Source organism: Haplochromis burtoni, unplaced genomic scaffold (genome assembly GCF_018398535.1).
Source record: "Haplochromis burtoni strain Fernald_Lab_line unplaced genomic scaffold, NCSU_Asbu1 Contig_507, whole genome shotgun sequence".
Classification (NCBI taxonomy): Eukaryota; Metazoa; Chordata; class Actinopteri; order Cichliformes; family Cichlidae; genus Haplochromis; species Haplochromis burtoni.
In genome coordinates, this window is record NW_024582868.1 from 104,150 (window position 1) to 125,811 (window position 21,662).

A 21,662-nucleotide genomic window follows, 5' to 3' on the forward strand; every position below is an offset into this window, starting at 1 on the left:
AGAGATTAAGCACACTTTAATAATCCCTGAGGAAAGACAATAAAAACAGTAACAGGCTGAATTAATTAAATAATACTTTATATTACAAAGTTTACAAAGTATAACAAAGAGCTCTAATATATATACAAATATTTCAAATTAAATATCAAGAATATTACAGAGCTGAAATATATAAGTGTGGCAGGGCATGGTCTGTGGTGCAGCTGTGGGGGAGGCGGACACACCTGAGCAGCATCAGCAATCACACTCTGCTTAAAGCAGAATGAACTGGGTCCTGGGGGCGTCGTTGTTGTTGGTGTGTTTGGCTGGCAACTGAAAAGCTGCAGTTGTGTGTAAGTTATGACAACCGGAAATAAAAGAAAGTGTTGAAAAGTCAACGTGTGCAATATGTGGCCCTGTCTGCTACGTCTGTTACAATAAGATTGAAATTGTTACTTTACCCTGTAAAACTTGTGGGCATGTGCAAAAACTATTGCAGTATACTGATTGGTTAAACTGCTATTTTATCACCTGAATATCAAACACCACCTTTAACGCAACAGCTTAAATCAAGTAGAAGAACTCGTGGGAGTCTTCTGTTCTGTATTCCTCGTATTCTGACTTCAAGTTATATTTTTGGACTTTTACAGCATTCTCCTATTTGTTGGTGGTCTGCATTTCCCTCATCAGTTCTTATTGTTCACTTGCTGTTTCACTTGCATTTCTGATAATTGAGTACGCCTCAGTCTTGTTTCCTCCCAGCTGTGGTCAATCCTCATTACTCCTCAGTGCGTGAGGGTGTCTGCTTACCCTCACCGTGTGTTTTCGGGTTCCTGTTTCTGGGTCTTCACCTTCTAACCATCCACACAAGACTGCAGACTCTGCAGCTTCAGCACAGGAAGAAGTTTTACACCTGAAACAAACATACAGCGGCTCACAGAAGCACTTTGTGTGCAGGAGGTCAGGAGGTCCATTTTGGTTGGTTGACTTTATCTGTTTCCTGTCACGGTGGAACAGGCGTGAGCTCAGTGACCAGATAAAAGTGCAGATATGGAGGCTTTGTTCCCATGAGGAACACCACATCTGTCATCAGAGCTTTGATAAAATGATTAATCAGCCTCTTTATCCTCATCCTTCTCATTTCTCTTTTCCTCTTCCTCCTTTGTTTTTATCTTTACTGCCTTTTTTAATAGCTTCCTCTCCTTCCTTCGGTTTCATGTCTCTCCCAGTCTGTTGCTTAGAGTGAGACGTGGAGCTTCCCTCAAGTGTGTGAAGAGGCAGAAGTTTGATTGAACATCACAGGGAGGAGTTTGTGTTTAATAGGGCAGGGTTAGAGTTAGGCCAGAATCATCATTATTATTGATTTTAAATAATATTTAAAGGAATACCCCACCACAGGCCCAGCCCCCTGTGTGCAGTGTTGGGTTACTGGCAGATGCAGCAGAGGATCCGGGTTTGTGCCTCTGGGAGACAAGTGGCTGAACGGTGTGAAGAAAAGGGCTCAGATGGTCGGTGATGGTGTCAGCATGGCTCCTCTGGTCTTCAGCTGAACCTTCAGGATGCAGAATGGGGCAATAAAACTGTGATCGAAGGGTGGGATCAAAGCAGAACAGATGGAGGACAAAAGCAGAAAGGCGAGACGTGAGGGTGGGATGAGAGAAGAGGTACAGAGATGATGATGATGATGATGGATGATGATGAGAGACAGGCTCAAAGAAAGACAGAGTGGAAAGAGACATTACGGGAAGGTAATGGGAACCATTTCATTGCTGAAGTCAGTGCTAATTGGTGGCTTTTATTCGCGGTTAGCATGTTTTTGTAAATGCAGGATGGTGGAAATGTCCTCTTGTCTCGCTCTCTGAAACTGGAAAACAGAGCCAGGAGGTCGGGGGGACAGAAGCCAGTTTATTCACAGTGACTCTTTGTGTTTTTGGCTCTATTCATGGATTTGCTCATTTATTCCAGGCAACAGAAAATAAAATAAGAGATGCTCGGACTTGTCGATTCCTCTAACCTTCACGTGCTCTACCTATCGAACCATTTCACAGCTCGCTTCCTTTTCTTCTTCTTCTTCTTCTTCTCTTTGTCAGGTTTGGGGTGAAACTGTGTGTTTGTGGCAATTTTTAATAAGTGTGTGTGAGTCTGATTCCTGTAATCATACTTACGCTCTCTCTCTGTCATCTCCCTGCAGATACTACGCTATCTGCTGCCAGCCTCTGGTCTACCGGAACAAAATGACGCCCATGCGAGTGGCTTTAATGATCGGCGGCTGCTGGGTCATTCCCACTTTCATCTCCTTCCTGCCCATCATGCAGGGCTGGAACAGTATCGGCATCGACCACCTGGTGAGTGCTGCGGGCTGGCGACCGCGTGGGAGGGGGGATCTTTTTCACAAGTTCGTGGAAGTGAAAGCTGCCCGAGGAGACACAAAGACGAGCCAAAGATGGAAAAAAGCTGAACAAAATATGTTTAGCATAAACAGAAAAAAAAATGGGATTCTGGGAAGTTTTGTTTACACAAAGAAGAAATGCTTCATGCGTCGCTGTGGCAACAACAACAACAACAGCATATCAGACACAGAGACAGACAGACGAGGCTGCCGACACCACAGACACAGGGTCGAGTTGTGTTTGAGTTCAGTTTAAGATCTGCTGTGACACAAGCGCCATGCAAAGAACGGAAACAAAATGACGCGCTCACAGATTCAGTCTGGACAAACGGGTTTCACTCAGACCGGCGTCTATGAGGCTTTCAGGAAAAAACTCGTCCCTTTAAATGTTTATTTCTTCTTGCCCTCTGAAAGTTTTCCATCTGAAAAAGAAAATTCATAAAATCACTGAGTTCCTAAACACTGAGACGAGCGCCCGGGACACTCTGGAAACACTAATTTTCCCTGGAACATCCCAGAATATTTACACGTGTGTTTCCCTCCCACCAGCCTACATATTCCTGTGTATTATACTGTGGATGATTAACATCCAGATGTAAGACAGATGGAAACAGTGTGAGCAGAGAGGTCAGTGTGGAGCTCAGCTGCCTGACGATGACCACACCTTACCTGTCTCAGGTGTAAGAACTCTCTGATCTTCTCTCCGCGTGTCGGGAATAACTGACTGAGTATTAATGAGGTCACAGCTTTGGTGTCATGTGCAGAAACGTGGGCGTCTCTGACTTCAGAGGTACACCTGTGAAGCTGCAGGTGAGGTTCACTGATGTGAAGGCAACATTCAGCAGCTCGATGACCTCTGACCCCTCAGTGTATATCCATGAAGTCATTAGAATAGTTCCTGAGACCAGCATCACTGCCTTCTGATGCACACGCAGTCATTCTGACTATAAGCTGCCTTAAATATGGAGAATGCTCTGAGTTCAGGGGTAAAAAGTTAACCTTACTGCCAAACCTCTGCTTTGTAAGCATGTCAGATATACTCTGTGTTCTCTGCTGTTTAAATGTGGAAATCTCTGCTTTAACCCATCCACCTTCCACTCGGTGAAAACAGTCCACTGAGACTGAGGTGTTTCGCTCCATATAAGCCACAGTGATCACAAGGAACAGAGACGATTTGCTCCTGCACCCCCTGCAGATGTGGATCGGGCTGCCCTGGTGTTGGGACGAGAACGGGGCAGATAACATTCTCACTTAGCTGTGACTCAGTAAAAGCGATTCCACTCTGCCCGACACACAGCCTGAAGAGCAGCACTGGCCCACAGAGCACCTTCATCCTCTCCACCATCTCCCCCTGATCATATTTATTAGGGGTGGGTTTTAATAATCGATTCATCGATTAAAATCGATTCTGGCTTGGATAACGTGATATCGATTCATTAAAATCCTGAATCGATTTTTTAATATAAATGTATTTTGCCCAAAATTCCAGAATCTCAGGTGAAATGTCACAAAATTTTGACAACCACCAAACATTTAAAACAGTAAATGAGAGCAGGTCCACGGCTTCTGCACAAAGACGTAAACACAAAGCGCGGACCGCAGATCAGAATCAGTGAGATGTCGCCTTTCTCACCCGCACGGACACAGTCGGGGCTGAAAGCCGACAGCTCGCTGATTCTGATGTTTCAGATTTAAACTTTTTAAAATTATACAAAATGCAAAACGCTTAGCCGTGTCTCTAATAAAACCTCTGTAACTTCAGAGGTAATGTTCATAAATTGATTAATGGTTTTCTTTCGTTTTTGATCTACTGCAGAATATTTTTATAAAATCCCCGGCCAGGAAAATCATCTTCATGTTTTTCTGTGTTTTATCTTCAGCTACTTTGACACAAAGGCATCTGCTGTGATGCTCATACCTTTGGTAAAGTCTGGAAAGTGTCAGCTTCCTTTTTATAGATGCAAAAATATGTAAATGTACTGATCTGAATTCTAATATTTCTGACTGTCTGAGGCAAAATTTCCAAGATTCAAATCGCATTGAATCAAATCGTGGATCGAATCGATTCAGGACCTTGCGAATCGGAATCGAATCAATTCTAGAAATCAGTGACGATACCCAGCCCTAATATTTACTGTCAGTCTGTATAAATCCACTGATTCAGGAGAGAGCAGGTTACTACCTCTGTGATGAGTGGATCAGTCAGTGTCCCTGTGTGTGTGTGTGTGTGTGTGTGTGTGTGTGTGTGTGTGTGTGTGTGTGTCCATCCTGCCTTACACACTCATTTATATTCCTCCAGCTGTCTCGGTTGCTGCTCGCTGTTTTCAGAGGTGATCGGCTCTGGTGTCATAAACAGTCTGATAAATAAAGTCTTTAACAACATGAGCATTGCGGAAATCATTCTCACATGTGTGTGTGACCAAAAACAAACACAGAGGGAAGGTTAGACAGCGAGTGCACGAGGAGACTGTGAAAGAGAGAGAGATTGTCCCCTGCCACCTTTAACCTCGCTCACCCCGTCCATCTTCATCGAAACGCCAGCAAAACTTTCTCTGAGCTGCCTGTCAACACAAGGACCAGGGTCACACAGACACACATAAAGTCATAGACACACACACTCACACTGTGGCAGCAGCTCTTGTGGGGCTCATTAAGCTGCTGAGTGTTGCAAGTGATTTTGGCACAGATCACGTGGAAACGAGTGTTTTGTGCAGACCTGTCAGGCAGCTGGGGCTCGTGTCACTGCTGTTTCTGATGTGCTGATGACTTTATGAAGACAGCTCTGTGGTTTATCCTGATCATTTCCATCAGTGAGGTTTGAGTCTTTCAGGTGTTCCTTCATTGTGTCACCTGAGCTTTTTCTGAAACACTCTGCCATACTAACATTTACTGTTATCATAATGTTCTTTTAATGTTCTGATCATTTCAGCTTTGTGTAACTTCATAAATTAGACCGACGTGTCCTCATAGGAGTTTGGAAGTTTCTTTGCATGCTTACATTAATTACATTTTAAGGACACATGCAAATAAGAATGTCCCCGGAGTTTTGCTGACTGTAAATGGAGCTGTTATAAGTGGTACAGCGAGGAGTCGTGTAGTATTTGAAGAAAGATTTGATCCATGATTAATGTCACATCATTGCACTGTGGAAGGAACTCACCTGACAGCCAATGATTAGTTTTCTATTTTTTTGCCTTCCTGAGCATCAGAACCAGAGCATAGCAAGACTCTACCAACAAAATGTAAGCAGCATATTTTATAGGAATAAATATCAGATATACCGTGTTTCTACACTGTAAATGGACCTTTTGATCACATCATGGGTCACTGAGCAGGTTCAGTGCTTTTCCTAAAAATGCCCAAATCCCGTATCACGCCAAACAGACAAACTAGACTCTTGAAAACTAAAAGCACTATTCTAGTGCTTTTAGAATAAAAGCACTAGAATAAAATAAAAATGATCAAATTAGAATGAACGACTGCAGAGAGCGCTTTGGTCCCCGTTAGTTCAGTCATTACGGGCTTTGATGGATGTGTTTCTGGAGACAGACATCCTGCACAGATTTTCCTGCCTCTGACACGTGCCCTGCATACAATCATTAAAAACGATGAATGTAGTAAAAGCTGAACTCAAATAAGAAAATTCACCCAGGAAACTGAATTTAAAACCAAAGGTCAAATGAAATAAGAGTAAAACTAGAGAAAAACAGATAAAGTGGAATAGCTGGTCGCATGTTACGGACGGCAAGGTCAGCTGGTCGCAGCAGCGAGCTGAGCCTGTGTGCGCACTGACTTTTCTCCCTGCTCTTTCACCAGATTAACGAGCGGCGCTTCAACAACAGCAGCAACACTACGTCCTGCGTCTTCATGGTCAACAAGCCGTACGCGCTCACCTGCTCCTTGGTGGCCTTCTACATCCCTCTGGTCCTCATGGTGCTGGCCTACCAGAGGATCTACATCACAGCCCGGGCGCACGCCCTGCAGATCAGTATGCTGCAGCGGGCCGGAGGAGCTGGTACCAGTGCCGCCGGGACTTCTGGTGGGGTTGGCGCCAGTGCACCGGATTCTGCCGACCATCAGCGCAACCACCGCATGCGAACAGAAACTAAGGCGGCAAAGACGCTGTGCATCATCATGGGCTGCTTCTGCCTGTGCTGGGCGCCGTTCTTCGTTACCAATGTTGTGGACCCCTTTATAGACTACACCGTGCCCGAACAGCTGTGGGCTGCCTGCCTGTGGCTGGGCTACATCAACTCCATGCTGAACCCCATCCTCTACGCGTTCCTCAACAAGTCCTTCCGCCGTGCCTTCCTCATCATCCTGTGTTGCGGGAGGCAGAGGTACCGCAGACCGTCCATCCTCGGCTCCGGCGCTCCGTGCACGGCCACGCAGATAAACGGCTCCACGCACGTGCTCAAGTAAGTCCTGTCCCACCCAGAGACCGAAGGTGTGCAGTCATACTCGGCCCACCCATTTACAGTCATATAGCACAGTGTTTATTGGTCTGCACACAGACAAGCTTGACCTGGATGCTGTGGGTGTGGGTGCTGTTGCCCCTTTTTTCTCTAAATGTTGGGAAAACATTCAAAACTAATTGAACATTTAGGAAAACTTGCACGACATCTGGTGCACGCAGGCATTTTAAAGTTTGAATGTAGCTTGTTGGTATTAGAGCACATGTAGCGCAGGGTTTTACACTCACCCCAGACTTTAGTGTATTACTGCAGTATTTCTGTTTATTGGTATTTCAGTAGTAATCTTTCATCACGCCAGGGTTGAATTGAGAAAACTGTGTTTCCATGTGTGTTAGAGACGACCTTATCTCTGTAAGTACCCTCTCCTGTCCCTGCACACTCAAACGCTGCCTTGATTTCTGACTCGTCCACCTAATTCAGTGTGTGAAGGTAGAAACGTGTTTAACAGCAATAAGGACACATGTGTTGAATATGTTATTTTTTCAGTGTGTTTTAATAGAAGGATCTTATCTGTGCTTAGGAAAGACAAATGATGCAGTGCAGTCCTGTTTCTGCTGGAAGGGTCAAATCATCGAGCAGAGGCTGTTTATGTGACTGAAATATGAGTCATGTATGTTTAAGAAAAAGACAGGAAGTTGTTACATCTGCAACACCTTTCATCGCCGCCTATTACACAGAAACATGTAGCCATAGGTGGACATCATGTCTTCATACAGGACACAGGTTCATACAGATTCTGTCCCTCTGTTCCCTTCGTTATCCTCAGCCCAGGTGTTCTTAGCTCCTCACACTCCTTTTAATCCTGCCTACCTCCTATTTAAGGTACTGTGCAGTGGTTCAGGAGTATACAGGAGTATTTCAGGTGCTATGCAGTATTTCAGTAGTATTTCAAGAGTATTTCAGGTACTATGCAGTATTTCAGTAGTATTTCAAGAGTATTTCAGGTACTATGCAGTATTTCAGTAGTATTTCAAGAGTATTTCAGGTACTATGCAGTGTTTCAGGAGTATTTCAGGTACTATGCAGTATTTCGGTAGTATTTCAAGAGTATTTCAGGTACTATGCAGTATTTCAGTAGTATTTCAAGAGTATTTCAGGTACTATGCAGTATTTCAGGAGTATTTCAGGTACTATGCAGTATTTCAGTAGTATTTCAAGAGTATTTCAGGTACTATGCAGTATTTCGGTAGTATTTCAAGAGTATTTCAGGTACTATGCAGTATTTCGTAGAGTATTTCAGGTACTATGCAGTATTTCAGAGTATTTCAGGTACTATGCAGTATTTCGGAAGTATTTCAGGAGTATTTCAAGAGTATTTCAGGTACTATGCAGTATTTCAGTATTTCAAGAGTATTTCAGGTACTATGCAGTATTTCAGGAGTATTTCATGTAATGCAGTATTTCAAGAGTATTTCAGGTACTATGCAGTATTTCAGTAGTATTTCAAGAGTATTTCAGGTACTATGCAGTGTTATTTCAGAGTATTTCAGGTACTATGCAGTATTTCGAGTATTTCAGGTACTATGCAGTATTTCAGTAGTATTTCAAGAGTATTTCAGGTACTATGCAGTATTTCAGTAGTATTTCAAGAGTATTTCAGGTACTATGCAGTATTTCGGTAGTATTTCAAGAGTATTTCAGGTACTATGCAGTATTTCAGGAGTATTTCAGGTACTATGCAGTATTTCGGTAGTATTTCAAGAGTATTTCAGGTACTATGCAGTATTTCGGTAGTATTTCAAGAGTATTTCAGGTACTATGCAGTATTTCAGTACTATGCAGTATTTCGTAGTATTTCAAGAGTATTTCAGGTACTATGCAGTGTAGTATTTCAAGAGTATTTCAGGTACTATGCAGTATTTCGGTAGTATTTCAAGAGTATTTCAGGTACTATGCAGTGTTTCAGTAGTATTTCAGGTACTATGCAGTATTTCGGAAGTATTTCAGGAGTATTTCAGGTGCTGTGCAGTATTTCAGGAGTATTTCAGGAGTATTTCAGGTGCTGTGCTGTGTTTCAGGAGTATTTCAGGTGCTGTGTGCAGAATGTGAAGCAAACTCCTGCTCAGGCAGACGTTGAGCTCTACACGACTGTGAGCTACGGTTTTTGTGTGGTTTCAGTTTTCTCAACCATTGCCATACCTGTTCTCTGCAGGACACACACATGGATGTCAGATATTGCTGGAGCCTTCATGTTTGAGTCGCGGGGCGTTTCTGTCTTTCCTGTCGGCTCTGCTGTGTTCCTGCCGCTGTGGAATCAAACTGTTTTCATCCACAAATGTTCAAACTTAACATCAAATTAAATTTAGTCTGCAGAACTGCATGCTAAATTTAATTTTGCACTCATATTAATATTCTATACCTCCATAGCACAGTTTTCCAACAGCGCATGTTATTTGCTTTCGGGAGGAAGAATCCATGGCGTTCCATAATGAACGTCATTAGAAGTTGGATTTCCTGCGTGGTGACTTTTTAAAATATTTGTACTTATCCTGTACTAATATTTGACTGTAATACCGGTGTTATAGGCATGTTATTCACCACAAACACATAATTAAGCCTCCTGGTGTGACACTCCGTGCAGCACCACCTCTGGACTGGAGGACATTCATTAGTCAGTTAGTTTTGCGCTCCCTGGTTAATGATCAGGATCTGTGGGCTCTGTGGAGGCACAACAATGTGTGATCTAATGTACTGTATACCAGCGGTCCCCAACCTTTTTTGCGCCACGGACCGGTTTATGCCCGACAATATTTTCCCGGACCGGCCTTTAAGGTGTCGCGGATAAATACAACAAAATAAAACTAGTACCGGTACCGAAAAAAAGAAGATTTATTCATAACACACGTGAAAAGATCCAGGAAAACCGAGTTAACGATAAAAACGATAACAAAATAACGCTGAAAACCGATAAAAACCCTGAAAACCATACATTTCACACCAGAGCCTCAACTCTCGCGGCCCGGTACCAAACGACTCACGGACCGATACTGGTCCAAGGCCTGGGGGTTGGGAACCGCTGCTGTATACTATACTGTATCTGGTGCTTGTGTGACCTCTCAGATTAAAAATATCCACATTTCAGAGTTTGACAGTCACGCTCAAACACCCACAAAGAACCTAAACATACAAATGTGATTCCCAGAATACCAGCTACATCTGCACACACCTGGCAGGTGACGAATAAATGATGCATCGCTCTGTCCATCATTTCTTTTTCTTTTGGATCCCTTTGGGATCCAAGATTGTCCTCCTCATGTCTCTGTGTCGTACTCTGTATGCTCCACACTGCTAAAGAACATTTTCAGCTTATTACCATCACTCTTACCAGAATTACCTGTTGTTGCTGTTCCCACAACTAATATGGCTGATAAGACATGGAGGAAACAGACGCAGCATCCATATTTAATATTTAGCATCATGTTGCAGGTAAACGATCACTTTGTCTGCGATGGTGAGACTCGAATCAGCTTCTGATTCACTGATCGCAGATGAAGCACTTTGGGTGTGAGAGATGATAATCAAGTAACTAACATCAATTTACATAATCAAAGTAGTTTAAAATCAAATCAAAATTAAATGTAAAATAATGAAAAAATTTCAAATTAAAACAGGTTTCTTGGTGCAAAGACAGAAGAGCAGGTGTGTCAGTCCTATCACCTGATCACCTCATTGAGTAATGTAATCAGATTACATTTACAGTGGTTGTCTTTGTGGGACAGTTAAACCTGCTGAGGTTTTCTATAAAAACTGGATTCATGTGAAGCTCCTTGCAGGCAATAACACGTGTTTATCAGTGACATCGCACATCACCTCTTATTTGTGGAAATATTAATATAAATAATCATATATGTTCAGTCTGGTTTAGAAATGAGATTAAAAAAATAAAGAAGAAGAAGAAGAAGTCCAGCTAAGTGAGATTAACAGATCTCAAAAAGAACCGGACAGACGTCTCCAGTAATCATTGATCCTGAGCCTGACGATGACTGGGCGGAGACTCAACCGTATCTGAAGGGCTGTGGCCCACATCATGAAACACGCCACAGCCTGTTATTCAGACAGGAAGTCAGAAGCCACCGACACTTTGTCTGTGTGTGCCTTTGCTATTCACTCTGTCACTCCTCGTTGGTTTTACTTCCTGTGTTGTTGCTTGGGATCGGATTTTTTCATGTCCTCACATGAGTCTGATTAAAGTTTAGCCTGAGTAATCTTCCTCCTGAACGTCGTGAAAGTAAAGGAATATAAACGTAACCTGAGGTACCTATCCACTTCATCAGGCTTCACCACTGCATGCACGGTCAGCAAAACAATCTGCGAGCATGGTCACCTTCCTTCATTGGCTCATGAAGTCGAACAGGCCAAAGCAGTTTTCACAGCTTTGAGGCATTTGTGTGTTTTGTACTGCGGTGCAGCATTGTGACACCGTGCTCAGTGTTTACACAGGAAGTCATTCACTGATTAATCGTTCATGGACAAAACAGGCACAGGGCACAGGGGGAGAATGGAGGCAAAGAACATTTCCATTTTCTGCTCTGTTTCTTTTTCTTTCTGTCTTCAAAAATCTTTTTATGAATAAGTGGATGTTAATGTGAGCAATAAGCTTATTGCTGGTCAGAGGGTATTGTTGTTGCTGGTATTGTTGTGCCGCAACATGCAGGAAGTGAATTCATTTAAATAGTCAGAGCGAAAGTGGCTGGGAGGAACGCAGTTATTAAAATCGCATAAGGCTGTGTTAACATATCGCAGCATCAAATACAACGGAGTGGGTGTACACCTTGTTCATCATCTTCATCATACCCGCCGGGTTTATTTATGTGAAAAGCAGACTGGCGTCACTTCCACCACTGCACTGTTTCACACTCTGTGAGGTTTAAAGCAGTAATTACACCACCGTGGTTTTTATTTCCAGGTGACTTCACACTAATGAAAACACAAATATGTATATTATGTTCCAGTCCTGATGACAGATCCCCCTGAAGCCTAGACTGGCTGGATTTTACAGCAGACCTTTAGCCTGACAGAGCTGGAGGAGGAATCACTGCCAAATGCCAGAGGTGTGTCAGCACGCTCTGAGATGGCTTCTTTGTCTGTAACATTACAGCGAGTGTTCAGGAGCGAGACCCACGGCAGGATTAATACGTGTCTGATTCACACAGGGCGCTGAGTCGAGCTCTCGCTGCGCTCTGACATTATCCACAGGAAGTGACGACACATTCGTCTTCAGCGACTCCTCCATGCAGAGTCACCCGAGCCTGTGCTGTCACCAGGTCCATGTTAGTGTGTGTGTGTGTGTGTGCATAGGTGTCACTTCATCTAACAAATTGGCCATGTGTAGGAAGACGTCATGGAAGCTGCCTTTTGGGGAAATGACGTGTTGATAGATGCGGCGCTCGGCGCTCATTCGCTCTGATTGGAGTTCATTCCGGTTCAACTCGGCGTGCTCTCTGTACCAGAGCTATTCACAGACTGCAGGAAAGTCACGACTCGGTCAGGCAGATAATGACATGGCCCGTTACTGTCCCGTTGTTACTGTACAGTTATGAATTTGACTGAGACGGCTGATAAACGTGGAGGTGAAGGAAGCTGACACATACAAAGAGACAAAGGAAGTTATGTGACTTCTCGCTCCTGCTACAGGAAATAAATCTAGTGGAAAAAAATCACATGTAGTGGATGAACACAAACATATTAGATTCTATAAATAAGAAGAAGAAAGTTTGGAGCTTCACGCAGGAAGATGAATGTCTCAAAGACAAGCTGGGACTTATAATTTGTTTTGATCTGACGGTAATAATTAGAACCAGCAGAGACATAACCAGGACACAAACACTGAGTCAAGCCGCTCCGTTCACACAGAGCTGCACACAGTTACAGAGGAAACCTGTCGCAGTGACAGCAGCGTGAACACAACCTGTGCTTTGGCTCCTGTTTCACACTGTCTCTTATTCTTTACTGGCCTCTTCATCAGGCTTCACTGCTGCATGCACAGTCAGCAGACTGGTCCAGTTTTCACTTTGACGATAAAATAAGATGATGAATGTATGTGTTATTGTGTAGTGAAGATCAGCTGTTTGTTTGATACACACTCTGATTATGATGAAGCAGCTGAAGGAAAACATGATACACAATACGTATAGTCTATGCACACACACACACACACACACACATTAGCCTGCAGAGTGTTTGCAGGTCTCTGGGGTCATATATCTGAAAGTTGTTGGTGCTGAAAGAACAAACTGGATAAATAATTCTTCACAAAGATGAAAACAGAAAAACATTGACTGTGCAGAAGGAAAAAACAGGAAGAAAATAAGTATGAGAAAATTATTTAAACAGAGAGAAACGTGAAGAAGGAAGCAGGAAGAAGAACCAAACGGGAGAATGTAAGGAGTTAAAACGAGCCGGTGCGATTTAAGAGGCGAGAAAAATGAGGAAGAGGAGGTGCAGAACAAAGGCTGAGGAAGCGAGAAGAAGAAAGAAAAAAGTAAAGAACATGAGATGGAGGGTAAAAGCATCCTGAGGAAATGAAAGATGAATGGAAATATTTCAGAATTTAATATCCGAATATTTATAATTGTTTTGGATCCGTGACAGCTACCTGAAGTACATTTTACCCTGACTTAATGGAAGATCTCCATCATTAGTGACACGTTGAGTTTGAGTCACAGAGGTGGTTAAACACACAGCAGCTACAAGCAGACCAACGGCGAGGCAGGAAATCCAGATCATGGTCTAAACACGAGCCACTGCCATGAATTATGAATATAAAGCCAAGTTAATACAGTTTGTGGACTCTTTCTGAGGATGGTAACAAAATTTACCTCTGGGTTGGTGCTGTGATGGTGACCAGGGAGACATTTTAGCTGGATGCTAACAAAGCCTGCCTCGTGGTCCACCCACATCAGAAATACGACCACCTTTGGCTCTAAAAGCTGATTTTAAGAGTTTAAACTGGTGTGTGACGTCAGCTTCATTCCTCCGTGTACAGTCTCTGGTGCTGATGAGCCTTCGGGTGGTTTTGGTTTCCAGCAGCAGATCCTAGCAGACTCTTCACACACCAAACATCACAAACTAGCCGGTGAGAGGTGGACAATAGAACAGAATAGAATAGAATAGAATAATCCTTTAATTTTCCCACAAGGAGAAATTTGGTTGTATCAGGAGCAAAAACACACATATACAAACAGAACAGGACACAGAACAGAAACACAATTCTTACATATTTACATCATGGACAATAGTTACCAAACCAGAGTACTGTAGGTTATTAAAATTAGAGTACAGATAAGTGGCTAACCCAGGTTGTAGTGTGCAAACAGAGCAGGATACTGAAAGATGTTTAAATAGTTAAGAATATTTAGAATAATTAGAAAAGTACAGATTGTGTATTGTACCTGCATTAAAAAGTAGACATGTAAGTGAGTGTATATATAAACTGAGAAAAGTAATGTGCAAGTTATAACAGAAGAAGTTGTTACAGCACTGAACATCTATGTTTGTTGGGAGCAGTTTTGATTGTACAGTCTCACAGCTGCAGGGAGGAAGTACCTGCGGAAACACTCTTTCATGCATCTAGGATACAGCAGTGTGTCACTGAAGGAGCTCTGCAGTTCAGCAACATTTACATGCATGGGGTGGGAGACTCTGTCCCTCAGAGAAGTTATTCTGGCCAGAGTCCTTCTGTCTCCCACCACCTGCACTGGCTCCAGGGTGCATCTCAGAACAGAGCTGGCCTTCCTGATGAGTTTATCCAACCTCTTCCTCTCAGCTGTCGATAAACTGCTGCTCCAACATACAACACTGTAAAAAATGACGGATGACACCACAGAGTAATAGAATGTCTCCCTGGACTCCAAAAGACCTTAGCCGCCTCAGCAGGTAGAGTCTGCTCTCACCCTTCCTGTAAAGAGCATTAGTGTTGTGACTCCAGTCCTGTTTATTATTCAGGTGAACACCCAGGTGAACACTCTCAATGTCCACTCCCTGGATGTTCACCGGTGCCAGTGTGGTGGGTCTGCGTCTCCGGAAGTCCACCACCAACTCCTTGGTTTTCCCAGTGTTGATCAGCAGGTGGTTCTGCTGACACCAGTCAACAAAGTCCAGAGTTCACTGTCTGTATTCTGAGACATCCTTACCTGTGATGAGGCCGACTATGGCAGAGGCGTCAGAGAGCTTCTGTAGGTGGCAGCGTGGGGAGTTCAGGGAGAAGTCTGCAGTGTAGAGGGTGAGGAGGAACGGTGCCAGCACAGTTCCCTGTGGGGCCCCCGTACTGCAGACCAGCGTATCAGAGACACAGCCCTATGTCCTCACATACTGTGGGCATCCTGTGAGGTAGTCCAGTATCCACTGGGACGTGTGGTGGTCCACTCCTGATAGCTCCAGCTTGTCCCTTAGAAGTCATGGCTGAGAAGATCTCCATCATACGACCATACGACTTATTGGTCCCAGGAGACCAGACATCTCTTTAATGCTTATTAAAGGATGCTTTTTAAGCCTGTATCACTCCCTCAAACGAACCTCCAAAGCTGTAGAAATGTTCCCGGTAATGACTCCAGGGCCTCGTGCTGATTAATGAATGTTGTATCTGTGTCTGAGAGAACTGTTCTGATATTCACACTTAGAGATGTTTTTTAACGTCATCTTCGGTCTTTCTCTCCACATACAGAATTCCTCTGCAGCTTTTTGTATTTCTGTAAAAACATGAGGCACTCTCCAACGACGCACAGCCGAGGGTAATCTCCCTCTGACAGACGCACAAAACACTGAAACACTGTACTTCAATTAGCAGCTAATTGTCTTTTCAGATGGAGAAAATCAGCGCATTAGCATCTCATATTGGATGGAAAAGTGGCTCATTTCAACACAGCGCCTCATCATATTAAGAGAGGGATTATTGATGTGCTTATTATGTGACTGATGCAGCTGAGCGTGTTACATTGAGACACACCACCTCAGGCTGTCTTCAGCCAAATGTGTCAAAGTTTTCTAAATGAAGACGTGATGAGCGTTATTCAGAGCAGGACGCTGTGGAAGCAGTGACAGATCTGGGAGAAGGGACAAAATCTTCCATGAAAGTTTAATTCTGACTTCATTAAAGAATTCAATGAAATGAAAGAAGGTGAAGACGCTGTACATCTTCACCTTTGGCCCCTGCTTTGTGCGTCTTGTTGCTTAGAATAAAAAGTGTAATTTATCGATCTGAGCACTGCTGCCAAAATGGCCATTTTCTGCCTCATTGGAACTGTTTCTATTAGATTGTGCAGGTAGAACTGTTAGGTCATAATCAGTGTTGGGTAAGTTACTTTAAATTAGTAACTTAGTTACATTACTAGTTACTTCTATCAAAAGTAACTCAGTTACTTCAAGTTACCCGTTACTTTCAAAGTAACTAGTTACTAGGGAAAGTAACTTTGGTTTTACTCTTTTCTCTTGTTAATGTGTTTCTTCCATAACTTTGTCAGTCTTCTAGCTTGCTTACTTGCCACAAGTGCGCTGTGCCACCTACCAATAGAAAGGAAAAGATAATGTGCATATTTCCACGAGAGAAATCCCACGCCTGGACCGTCATTGACTGCTGCCATGATTCTAGCCTACGTCACAGCGTCATGTGCGCCTTTTACATCCAACACAAAAACTGCAGTCGTGGTGCTTTGATTGTACTCAGAACTCTGAAATTCTGCCTTCTGAATAGGAAGATGTAGGCAACACCAGACTGCAGATGAGCTGCATACAGGGCTGGACTGGGACAAAAAATTGGCCCGGGCATTTTGACTAGAGACCGGCCCACCATTATAGGAAAAATCATAAAGCCTTTGAATGAAAACAAACGCTGTTGTGACAGTGATGTTCACTGTTCTGATGGTATATATGCATCAATCTATCAATCGTTTGTTGTAAGATTCAGATAATTATTTTTTAAAAGCGAGACATTTTAAATGAGAATAAGAAAGAAAAGTATTTCTTTGTGCCCCCCTCTCCCTGTTAATGCCCTACATGGCCCCCCTGGCAAAACTTTGCTAGACCCGCCCCTGCACAGTTACCAGCTGTCAGCTACCTAAAAAAGGATCCTGGTGTTATTTGTCTCTCAGAAACAGTTCATAACTTCCCTTCAACTCATTCATGTCACCTAAAAGGTAAACCTGTTTCTCCATCACCTGTTCAGCTCTGATGATTCAGTAAGGACATCTCCTGGTTTCATCTTCATGTTTCCCTCTCACCAGATAACCAAACCATATCATGACCAGCAGCTTTACAGCTGTGGCTCCAGCAAACATCAGCTGATACTAGAAATTAATATTAAATAAATTCTAACAACAGCTGATCAAGCTTAAACGTGCTGCTGTTGTTTAGCGCGACATCCACTGGTTTCCTCTTTCTGGCGCAAAGTGGGCGATAAACAAACAAGAGAGAAACCGATCAGCTGATCATTGATCAGTTTCATGATTGAAGTAGAAACAGGAGAGGGAGGGGGAGAATGAGAGAAGAAGAGGCAGCTGTGCAGCAAAGACACAGAATAACTCCAGCTTTGTGTCTTTTTCATTGTAGCTGAATTACGGGACAAACTGTTCCTTTTCACCTCAATAAGAAACGCGTAATATTTTCTCTGAATACCAGACGGGACGGTTGGCAACTCTAATAACTTATGAACAAAATAAAGTTCAACATCATTAACTTCATAGCACCCACCCAGCTGTATAGAAACTCCGTCATGCTAGCTAGCACGCAGTACGGAAAAAGTCAGAATAACGAAAATAAACTCCACCTAAACTTGGTTCATATCTGACCCAGAGAGACTGCAGGTCATAACTTCTTACCTGAAGTTCAGTTCACACTTGGACCGGCGGCCGCCTCGGGTCTCTTTTCCTTCTGCGTCCCCTTTCCTTCATCCACCTGCTGCCTCCACCACTTGCTAATGTTACTGAATCTGTGGAAGCTCCGCGATAGCCACCACACGAAGTAACGAGTAACGACCCTATCTAAATCCCAGTAACGAGTAACGCGTTCCTGATTTTGGAATAATAACTAGTTACCGTGCTCGTTACCAAAGATCCGAGTGAGGTAGAACTGAGTGACAAAGACCTAAGTGAGTGGACTTATTCTGGGTGACTTTCAGCTTTTACTCACAGCTGCTGAATTAACAGCGCAGGCTCTGAGCCCCTTCACTGTGCCATGGTTTTCATTCATTTGTGTCTTGCTCTGTTTTTCTACAAATATTCTTCAACTTTTCCACCTTTCCTGCATACTTCCTGTTTTGCCTCCATTTCTTTCCACCCTCTTCATATTTTCATCTCTTTCTTTTTGCCATTCTCCTGATGTTCTCCCTGTTTGCTTCTCTCCTACTGATGGCACATTTTCAGTGTGTGTCCCTGTGTTTGGTTACACAATTTACACAGATACTAACCTGAAGCAATACCACACACACTGCCCCGTGTGTGTGTGGTTAGTGTATCTTTCCATGGGCACTCCTGCAGATGATGAAAAGAGATGTATTTTTGCATTCTTGTTCCAGTTCCTATATTTGTTTCTGCATCATGTTTCACATCTACATTTTTGCTTGTCTGCGCGTGTGTGTGTGTCTGTCTGTCTGTCTGCATGTGTGTAGCTGCATATGTGTGTGTGTGTGTCTGGATTGCATTGTCTTGCAGATATAAACAAAATCAGAGAAAATCCAAACAGGAAGTGCCTACAAGCTCCGGGATGAATGCTGACAATGCTGTCGGCTGCCCTGGACTCACAGCTGCAGCTACTACTGCACTTGCTCACACTGAGGCTCCGCCTGCACATATGACAACTTCAGTAACAACCTGTGATAGGCTAAGCTGAGAGGAGTCAGCTGAATTTAAGTCTGATCTAAAGACTCCAAGCTCAGGTAAAGGTGAATAATATAGCATGATTTCAAGCAACTGCAGGCCACTGATCATTGTGTCCTTGGGTCTTGGGCAAGACACTTTACCCTACCGCCTGCTGGTGTTGGCCAGAGGGGCCGATGGCGCGATATGGCAGCCTCGCTTCTGTCAGTCTGCCCCAGGGCAGCTGCGGCAACTGTAGGTTGCCTCCACCAGTGTGTGTATGTGAGAGTGAATGAATTGTAAAGCGCTTTAGGTGCCTTGAAAAGTGCTATATAAATGCAAACCAATCCATTTTTAAGCAACCGCACGTCAGTGATGTGTGATGAGCTGATGGCTTCAACTGTGGGCACTGCTTAACTATTATAAAAATTCTAATCAATGAAATGTCAGCACAAAGGCAGGACAAGGTGTACCTTGAAGGGGTGGGAGGAGCTTATAGTGGAGAGGCTAGAGGAGGAGGCCCGTATGTGTCCAGTCTCTGGACTGTTGGACTGTCTCTGTCCTCGCCGTGTACATGCCACAGCTTTAAAGCAGCATCATGTATTCAGACCCAGAAACAGCCGGACTCGTGTCCATGTCTGACACCGTTGGACAGTTTTCCGTCTCATCGTCCTGGCTGCCGTCTCTGTGGGACGTTTTTGTGGAGGCTGTTGCATCTGGATCTAAAAGCCATCCCTGTTTTCCCTTCAGAGCGTTCTTCTTATCCAACTCTGGAGTGTCTCCAGTGCAGCTCCTATTTTCCAGCCACTCCATGGAATTCCCATTCAGACCACTTGCACCTGCTGACCTGGAATTTCAACCTCAGATTCCAGCTTGTGTTTCCAGCGAATTTTATTTCATTCATCTCTGCAGTCATGGTGGATCTCTGGCTGCGATGCTTTCAGCATCAAGCCCAGAGGAGTCCATCAGGTCATGAGCACGAGCAGCGTTAGCAGCGTGGTTTATTGCCCTCTGTGAGCCCTCTAACCTTGGTGGATTTTAACCCAAGCTGTGTAGCTACATCCAGATAAAATCCTTTCCTGATTTTATCCAGATCTGGCTCCTTCCCTCATCCTTCAGGTTGAAAGGTTGAAGCTGGTGTTCATTGTGTATGCATCAGAGCTTACATTGGAGTGGTTTTCCAGGTAGTGATGTAAAAACAGCCACAGTGCTGGAAGGATTGATGATTAGAGACAGCACTGCAGATATTGTCAGATTTTCAGTATTTACCAATAAGTATTTAAAAAAACATAAAATTCAGCTGATCGAGGCTGACGCTGCAGCTCCCAGAGCAGGTTATAGCCTTCGTGGAAGCACCAACACCCCTAAACCGCACTAATACACAGCTGTTTGGGCATTTACATGTCCCTCGTTTACCTGTGCCACAGGAATCACAGTGATGGATGGTGTTTATAGGAACAGCTCTTCTCTGAGGTCTCGCTGTGTGCTTTCACCACCACTTTTTTTATTGTGGACATGGTGTGTGTGTGTGTGTGTGTGTGTGTGTGTGTGTGTGTGTGTGTGTGTGTGTTGACTGACTGACTGACCGACCTCACCTTTCACACTCAAAGGCAGTCATCGTGATCAAGCTGCTGTAGAAGTTGTCAGACTGCAGCTGTGCTGATGTGCTGGTATTTTATTTTCTCTGAACGCTCTGCAGAGAAAATGTAAGAATCATTGGGACCATCACACCGCACCCTCCACCACCCCAACCATCCAACACCCCCAATAAGCTAATATAAATGAAATACATGGGAACAAGTCAGCGGAGGGAGTGTGGTGTCTGCATGAGCTTTGTTTATCCTTTCAGTTCTTATTTTCTGAATATGATGCGCACACACACCTGTCCTGACCAATGGCTAGTCTGGGTGTAAACTAACCTTGTTTTTCCCTTTCTCTCTCCCTGCCTTTGTTTACTCCTTTCCTATTTTGTTTCCTTCCCTCTCTCCTTCCTCTGACCTGCTGTTTTTCTGCTCATATTTTCATTTTTTTTTACTACATTATGAACATAAATCACATTTTTTTTCTCAATTTTATGCCATCCTTTCATAATTTCTTCCTTCTGTTATTTAACTTTGTCTTTTTCTTCTTAATGTCACCCTGTTTCTACTTTCTTGCTCTTTATTCCATTTGTCATCCTTTATCTCTATATTTTCACATGGTTTTTTTCTATTTATGTTATTCCTTTTGTCATTTATTTCCTCTCCTCACCGGCTGCATCTGCCACCTCTGATATTGCTTTGTCATCCTTCCCGTGTGTTTTCCCTCTTCCTCCTCCTCTTCCTCCTCCTGTCTCTCCAGCGGCTGTTCCTCTGCCTCCAAGCTGCTGCTCTGGTTCTGCAACACCAGACCAGTGCCTGTCTAGCTGCTGTCTGTCTCAAGGCTCTATCAAGTGAGTCTGCTTTCTCGCGCGTGCACGCACGCACGCACACACACACACACACACACACACGCGCACACACACACACACGCACACACACACGTCAACATCTGATCTGAGATCACTGAGACTCATCGATTTCCCACTGTGTCGATCACGATAAACAATGATGCTGAAACTCATGCATGAACTTTTCAAAACAGACAGAAGTTATATGTGTGACAAAGCTTTAGTCATACTTTCCTTTCATAACTCAGCATGTGTGTATTCAAATTTTTTTCTAAAAGCGTGAACATTTTTTAACATCAGGCGTGGGTGAAGGTTGAACTCTAGAGGACGGTGAGGTTAAAGCGTGACCTTTTACAGCTGCGCACCCAGAATATCAATAACAATAATCAAAGAAGGGAGAGATTCATTCACCAACGCAGACTTTTAATTTCCCATTTGATTTACTTTTGCACTTTACGCCCTCCAACCCACAGGGTCAGCCTGGATCTGGTATGAAAATACAACCAGCACCATCTTTAAAGGCCATCAGGTGTATTTTGAACACCACTTGGACTCAAATGGGCGTAACTGTGATGTATTTCTTAGATCTTTTACAGTTAAAAAAG

The 21,662-nt window shown here is 43.6% G+C and overlaps 1 protein-coding gene across 1 annotated transcript in view; it reads left to right on the plus strand.

The window, feature by feature from the left end:
* The window catches only part of htr4 (5-hydroxytryptamine receptor 4), a gene marked incomplete at its 5' end in the record, with an annotated part of 59,853 nt that overhangs the window by 12,225 nt on the left and 25,966 nt on the right, over window positions 1-21,662 (plus strand). Inside the window, 2 exons of the mRNA XM_005950420.3 lie at window positions 2,171-2,324; window positions 6,185-6,786. Of these exons, the coding sequence (XP_005950482.3) occupies window positions 2,171-2,324; window positions 6,185-6,786 (756 nt within the window). The remainder of the gene's footprint in view (window positions 1-2,170; window positions 2,325-6,184; window positions 6,787-21,662) is intronic.